This window comes from Thalassophryne amazonica, chromosome 15, assembly GCF_902500255.1.
Source record: "Thalassophryne amazonica chromosome 15, fThaAma1.1, whole genome shotgun sequence".
Classification (NCBI taxonomy): Eukaryota; Metazoa; Chordata; class Actinopteri; order Batrachoidiformes; family Batrachoididae; genus Thalassophryne; species Thalassophryne amazonica.
This window is the reverse complement of record NC_047117.1, coordinates 86,390,284-86,398,342: the sequence shown is the minus strand read 5'-3', so window position 1 is coordinate 86,398,342 and position 8,059 is coordinate 86,390,284. Positions and strand designations below refer to the sequence as shown.

Sequence of the window (8,059 nt, the reverse complement as noted above, 5' to 3'; positions counted from 1 at the left end):
ACCACTGGTCAAACCTCCTTATCGAATATATATCAACGGAAAAAATAGCCGCTTCATCAAAAAAACAATTACCACAATTTAATGAAACATGCTCCTTATTTATATGACAAGAACCAGAATCAGACATGAACATGAGAACAAAAGAAACTACATGAGAACTGACCAGAAAAATAGGAAATCAATACTAAAGCAAAACTAAACAGGAACTGACTAATAAAGCAAAACCTGATATAAAAGTACAACAGAAATAGAACAATCAAAATAAACACAAAATAAACAGCTAATAAATCAAAGCTGCGGCAGAAAGAAAAAACAAAAACAGAAAGGGGGAAAAATGGGCTCAGTGCCCTGATCAGGCCAAAAATCATGATACTTTTTAAAGAGAGGGAAACCAAAATTATAAAAATGATTACGGCTCTTGTGGTTGGTAATCTTATCAAACAAACATGTAGGTTATGATATTAGTTTTGTTTAAAAGCAAAGAAAAGGTGAAAATGTACAAAACCCTGAGCCTGGTTCTGCTGGAGGTTTCTTCCTGTTAAAAGGGAGTTTTTCCTTCCCACTGTCGCCAAGTGCTTGCTCACAGGGGGTCGTTTTGACCGTTGGGGTTTTTCTGTAATTATTGTATGGCTTTTGCCTTACAATATAGAGCGCCTTGGGGCAACTGTTTGCTGTGATTTGGCGCTATATAAATAAAATAGATTTGATTTGATTTGAAAAGAAAATACAAATCCAACACACATCAAGCAGTACAACTAAAATGGGTGGGTGGGCGGGGGGGTGTTATCAAAAACCCTCGAGAATCCATTCATGAGCATCAAACCCTCCACAAAAAAAAAGTCTTCATCAGCCCCCAGACCCCCTGCTGACAAAGGTCCACTTTCACCAATAAAGAACCCCCCCACCCCCACCCTTCCCCATTTCAGGCCTGAGAATTTAATCAGTACTGAATGAAGTCAAAGCTGTAGAAAAGCTGTCCCCTTAAAATGTGTTTATTCTGAAATATTTAAATAATGTGCAGGTTAAAGTCTTTCTATAATATAATGCTACATTAGAAAAGAGCAGCAATGGTTAGTGAGTAAAATATAATCTGTTCAGCAGGAGAACAGTTTGCTGTTTTGTTCGCTGTCTCCATCTTGTTTTTCCTTAAACTCTAGGACGTGATCACAGAAGGGTTTCTATAAAAATGTAGATGGTGAAAAGCTTATGTTTTGGCTGTGAAAAAAAAAAAAATCATAATTTTATATTTTTGCTTTAATTCTGCGTAGAGCAAAGGCACTTTAAAGACTAACACACTGAGGCACTGTCAGTACATTAACTTTGCTTCCACTTCTTAGACTTTAATATGAAATCCTGCAGTAAAAATACAACAGTGAGAAACCACAAACATGTTCAGCATCTGTCCTTTCTCTGACTGGCCAGCTTCTTACAGTGGAGGCTGACGTAGATCGGTTGAATAAACGTGAGCAGAGACACGGCGGTGATCACCACGTTCACCTGAGAGTGAGAGACAGACAGGGTAAAAGAGACAAACTGGATTAGACCTGACTACTTAGTCACAAGTTTATTCCAACACTTTCACATGTTGATGCCAAATACGAGCCTTGCTCAGTGGCACTTTAACCACCTGATGCAGACCTTTTTTTAGCCTGAGAGCCAGAATCTCATCCAGGTGAACCCTGGAAACTCAAGCATGTGTAAGTTGTGATTCTGCTTTACTCACGGTCGATTAGTGAACCCCAAAAATGTAGACGACTGTCTAATATACTGAATATATATTTTTGGTCAACTTCAAGAACCCACAGTTTCAGATAACTCACGGTCTGATTTTTAGACCCCAACTTGTGCGAGTTATCGTGGCTCACCTGTATTTCTGTTGGTCTGCCTTGGTGTTTGCTATTCTCCGCTCCCCCTCCCCTTCTGTTTCTCCAGGTGCTGCATCACGGAGCTGAGTTGCCACACCTGTCAACAGTCATCCTCACCTGTATTTAAGCCCTGGTTTTTCCACTTCACACTCGCCAGAAACTCAGTTCAGCTCTGTGGTACCTGGCCTCTGATTATCTTGTTAGATAGCAGTTTTCAGTGTTTGTTTAAGACTCTGTGTTCACTTTATTTTGACTTGTCTCTTGTGATCTGTTTCAGAGTTCCTGTCTCCGTTGCAGCTGCCTGGTTCTGGTCCTCTGCCATACATCACATTCTGGTCAAACCGGTGTCTCTCTGCTCTCGTGCCGCTTCAAGGTTCATCTGCAATATTCGTATCTTCCTTTGTCAAATAAATTGTTACTTTGGTTTCACCACAGCTCAGTGCTTTTGGGTTCTAATCATTTAATGGTTAAAACTTAACAGGAGTTTCTGGCCACATCATGGATTCAGCGGGCGCAGACTCTGTACATAAAGCTCTCAGCTCTCACTCAGACACCAGCAACAAAAGATCCAGACCCTCACCGACCAACAACAGGCTTTTCCAGTACAGGTATCCCAGCTTTGTTCAAACTCATTAACCAGCTTTCACAAATCACCTCCGCATCACCACCATCTCCACCACCACCCACACTTCTAGCTCCTTCACTGGCCCCAGCAGTTCACAAACCCATCATTTGTAGTCCAGAACAATATTCTGGCTTAGTACAGACGTGCAGCTATTTTATTACGGTGCTCATTAATATTTTCTCAACATCCCTCAGCTTACTCCACCGATCAAAATAAAATTGTTTACCTCATCAGTTTGCTCCAGGAGGAAGGTGTAGCCTGTGGGTCCAATAATCTCTTGTTTTTGAGTCATACTCCGCTTTCATCAGGAATTTAGGATGGTCTCTGATCATCTGATGCATGGGCAAGTGACCTCCAAATGGCTGTTCTTGCTGGAATATTGCGGCATTGCGGAGCACATTTATTTATGATCTAGCTGAACATATTAAAGATGAGCTGGCAGTCCTGGATGAACTCAGCACACTGGATGCTTAATCACACTAGCAATACAAATCAACAACTGCTTGAGGGAAAGACGGTGGGAGAAAAGCCAAAGGATGAATGCATGTCCCCTCTCAGATCCCTCCATGACTCTGTCCCATCCCTTCTTCCTTGTACTCCACCAGCAATCTGCAGTTACTGCAGCCCCTACCGACGAGCCTATGCAACTCGGCAGGGCTCGATTAATACCGGAGGAAAAACAGCATGGAATAAATGGTGGGAAGTGCATTTATTGTAGTTTCTGAGGCCACATCGTCCGTGATTGTCCAGTTCAGCCAAAAGGCAATGCTCACCAATAGATCCCAGGCTACTGCTGAGCCGTACACATCACGTGTGATTGATTTTCACGCATGCACATCTTGGCCACTATTCACTTTGAACAACATACCATCATGTTGCAGGCGCTCATAGATGCCAGAGCTGACGCCTATTTCCTTGACACTAGTATTATCACCCAGACAAACATCCTGGTGGTGGAACTCACCATTATGGTGAATGCACTTGACGGCACAAAGTTTACCCGCTATCACACACCAAACTGATGTGATCACAGTATTGATATCAGGGAACCACTGAGAAACAATCCAGTTTTATGTTTCGGTGAAGTCTCTCGGTTTCTATAAAAGAAAAAAAGGGCTGTGATAACTGACCAAACAGCGTTTGGTATGGCATATTTCTGCTGATATGTGACTGAAAGTGGCATATTTGTCATCCTGTTGGTCTGTCATATGTTCCTGCTGCGTGCCGCTCACTGTCCTGTCAGACAGATGTGACATTCAGATCGCCTGCTGCATGTCCACATGAACTGGCAGTCAGGTCCAGTTGGAACAGCCTGTCAATGTGTGCGCTCTCCAGCCCGTTGCAGAAGCGATATATATTTTTATGTGTTTCGATGTGAGTACAGCAAGAATACACACATGCGTGTTTGTCAAAACATGGTGCATGTTCTATAGCATGTATGTTCTATATCTTCTGAAACCTCTGTCCTGGCACAAGTTAAAGCCATAATCAGAGAACCCTCCCATCCACTGCACAGTGAATACACTCTGCTACCTTCTGGTAGGCGCTATCGAGCGATCAAGCGATCAAGCACCGCAGTAACAGGTTCAAACTCTTTTGTTCCCATGTCAGTGGCTTTGTTAAATAAGACAAGACAGTAGGAATGTGGTTTTTTAATTGTTGAATTGTAATTATAATGTTATTTATTGGGCAGGTGCAATATACTGAAGTCACTTTATCTGCAAATGCACTTTACTTGGGATTGTGCAATATCATGACATGGTCATATTCCTTTTGTTGAAATCGTGCAGACCAGCTGACTGTTGTACCGTTGTCTGTGTGTCCGGATGTTAAATGCTGTGAATGTTGTGTATGTGTCAAACAACACTGTGAGCCCAAGACAAATTTCCCTGTGGGGACAATAAAGTTTAACCTAACCTAACCTATAGCTCTGATGTCCAGGACCAGAGTTGTCAACAGTTGCCACGCCCCCATCCGTTTAGCACACAGACCAAGGTGTCACTCTGTGATTAGATGAGAGGAGCCTCGGCTGCGGGGCGGGGGGAAAACCACATGTATGCATGTGTTGGGGAGTGGGAGCGCGCGACACACGCACACGTGTTGTGAGGGGGAGCCGACACTCTGGCACGTCACATGTGCACTTGGCAACTCCACAATCATGGGGCACACAGACAAATTTCGCATCCAGCTCGAAAATGATTATCTTCTGATTGTTTTTGTGATGATAGTACAAATGACCATACATTTTGTAAGTGCCACACAAGCAGTGTTAGATGTTCGTGTGTGCCACTTGGAATTTGGCTGACACCTGTCACGAGAGGGTTCAGTGGGCTCGCACAGCACACACTCTGTCTTTCAGCTGATAGTGTGCACAAATAGTTGTAGCAACAGGTGTACAAGACGTTCGGGGCAGCTACGAGTTTACACATTTTGCATATGATTCCTGCTTCATGCGCACTTCATGTGTACTTCGACCAAATTCGCACTATGGAGTGCAAGACGGCATTCAACAATCCTTTGGGTCACTTTGAGTATTTGGTCATGCCACGACGGCCTCACCAGTGCTCCCGCCATATTGCAGGCCTTAGTTAATGATGTCCCTCAGGACTTCCTAAACCCGTTTGTCTTTGTTTTCCTCAATGGTATACTGATCTTTTCCAAAAACTCAACTGAACATATTCATCATGCCCATTTCTATCACTGTTTCACCTGGAATTTCAGTCAGGTTGCTGCTCCACTCAACAAACTCACATTTCCTAAGACACCATTCCTCTGGTCCACTGATGCTGATCATGCTGTTCAGACATTCAAGCACTTGATTTCCATAACACCCATCCTCATACAGCTTGACCCGGATCGCCAGTGCATAGTGGAATTCGATGCCTCTGACATCGGGATCTGGGCCATCCTGTCCCAGCGAGCTGAGGGTGACCAACATCTTTACCCATGTGCTTTCTTTTCCCAGTGCCTGACTCCCACTGAGCACAATTATGATGTGGGCAACTGTGAATTCCTGGTGGTTAAGGAGGTACTGGAGGAATTGAGACATTGGCTAAAAGGTACTGCCGCCCCATTTATTGTCTGGACTGATCATAAAAATCTTGTATATATCCAATCGGCCAAAACACTGAACTCAAGACAGGCCAGGTGGTCACTGTTTTTTGGGTGTTATAATTTTACCATCACTGACTGGCCTCGGATCTAAAACCACAGAACCTGACATTCTCTCTCGACAGTTCTGTCCACCAGACCAACCTGCTTCTCCAGATCAAATACTGTCAGACAACATAGAAATCGGATCTATCACAGGCGACATTGAAAGAGTCATGAGGGAGGCACAACAGCATGACCCAGCTTTTGGAGGAGGGCTTTCTGGCTGGCTCATCATGCCTCCTTCAGCCTGGTCCGAGAGCCTACAGTTTATGCACAAATCCAACATCGCCTGTTTTCCCGTATTCCACAGAACACTGCACATTCTCCAGAAAGACACCGACCAGGCAGATGTAAAATACTTCATCAAGGCCTGCACCATCTGTGCCAGGGCCACACTCTCCGGTGTGTGATGTGCTTTTTATTTAGTTAAATTGATTATTATCGTGATACCATGAAAATCAACTTATGCATGGAGGAAACAATGACCAAAGCATGACAACAATACTTTAAGCAGACCCAGTACCAAAGACATCCAATTGTTGCCTTAGGTCACTGGTTAGAGTCCAAGTCTCACAACCATACAATAACACTGGAAGCACGAAAACCCTACAGACTTGGACCTGTGTTGTGTTGCAGAGACATCAGCATAAGACTCCTTAAGGGTGAAACACAAGGCACAAGCCAGGACCCCTTTGCAGGAAGCAACTGGATGGTTTAAATGATGTTTAATACAGTTTGGTTTTCCAGAAGCAGGAGTAACTAGTTGTGCTAGACAAGGCTGATAATTACATACAGGTTAAGGCAGGTTCACAGGTCCATGAGGCAGGGTAGTCTCCAGAAATGCAGCCAACACAGGCACCAGAGTCTGAGGGGGCAGGTGAATACACCAGGGACATGAGGCAATGTTCAAACACCGGGAAAGTAAACACTGAGAATGCAGGAAAGGTCTGCATTATGCGACAATCTAGCAGATTGTGCAGGTGGAGAGAGAGGTTAAATGGACTGGAAACAGGCTACAGGTTCAACCTGACAAATTTCCCTCTCTGTCACATAAACTACACTATCACCATAGTGCATTTTCTTCACTAATTTTCCCACTAAGCTAATGGATTCTGAGTCCACATTAACTGTAAGCCCTGCAGGTTCTCTAATCATGTGCTGTAGAGTTCTAATGTTACCCTCCCTGTAGATCTCTACCTATGTCTGCAGATAAGATGGTGACACCTTTCCTGGTTCTCCGGAAGAGGAAACAATCTAGCAAAGACTGCAGGTGGAGAGAGAGGTTAAATGGACACAGATGAGACACATCTAGGAAAACACAAAATGAAGAAAGCCATGGCAATGCACAAGAGACTAGAGATTTCAAAATAACACAGGCAGTGCAGAAGACAGGACAGACAGGACAAAAACAATTCTGCTCTGTTGGATCCAAACTTTTATCAGTAACTGCACCAAATCCTGCACCTGCAAATGTTCGGACTGTAATATTCCAGTGACACTGAATGAAAATGTAACAAATTAAGAAGCTTGATAACAATATGAAGGTGAGCTGAATTCAGTACAAAATATATGTTCTTCCTTGGCCGATGCACAACCTTACCACCACTTCACAGTGAATGAATCGAGAGGCAGTAAGCTGGTTTGTGAAACTGACCAATATGGTTGGTCCTTAAGGACATGTTGGCATGAATGCAAGCAATTTTTAAATTGCCACACAGGGAGCTCAGTGCATGTTCCGCATCTGTACAACCAGATGACTACAACTCCTGGCAAAAATTATGGAATCACCGGCCTCGGAGGATGTTCATTCTGTTGTTTAATTTTGTAGAAAAAAAGCAGATCACAGACATGACACAAAACTAAAGTCATTTCAAATGGCAACTTTCTGGCTTTAAGAAACACTATAAGAAATCAAGAAAAAAAGATTGTGGCAGTCAGTAACGGTTACTTTTTTAGACCAAGCAGAGGAAAAAAATATGGACTCACTCAATTCTGAGGAATAAATTATGGAATCACCCTGTAAATTTCCATCCCCAAAACTAACACCTGCATCAAATCACATCTGTTCGTTGACATTGACCCTATGTCATGAAACTGACCCTATGTGTCTTTTTTGCAAGGAATGTTTTCACAGTTTTTGCTCTATGGCAAGATGCATTATCTTATTGAAAAATGATTTCATCATCCTCAAACATCAGAAAAGTGTCCAAAATATCAACATAAACTTGTGCATTTATTGATGATGTAATGACAGCCATCTCCCCAGTGCCTTTACCTGACATGCAGCCCCATATCATCAATGACTGTGGAAATTTACATGTTCTCTTCAGGCAGTCATCTTTATAAATCTCATTGGAATGGCACCAAACAAAAGTTCCAGCATCATCACCTTGCCCAATGCAGATTCGAGATTCAT

At 43.1% G+C, this 8,059-nt stretch overlaps 1 protein-coding gene across 1 annotated transcript in view; it reads right to left on the bottom strand.

Annotated features, from left to right (window-relative positions):
- Positions 1–1,329: 1,329 nt before the first annotated feature.
- The window catches only part of LOC117526670 (solute carrier family 43 member 3-like), a 59,156-nt gene continuing 52,426 nt past the window's right edge, over positions 1,330–8,059 (bottom strand). The window contains exon 12 of the mRNA XM_034188723.1: positions 1,330–1,497. Coding sequence (XP_034044614.1) covers positions 1,393–1,497 — 105 coding nt within the window. The 3' untranslated portion in view covers positions 1,330–1,392. The remainder of the gene's footprint in view (positions 1,498–8,059) is intronic.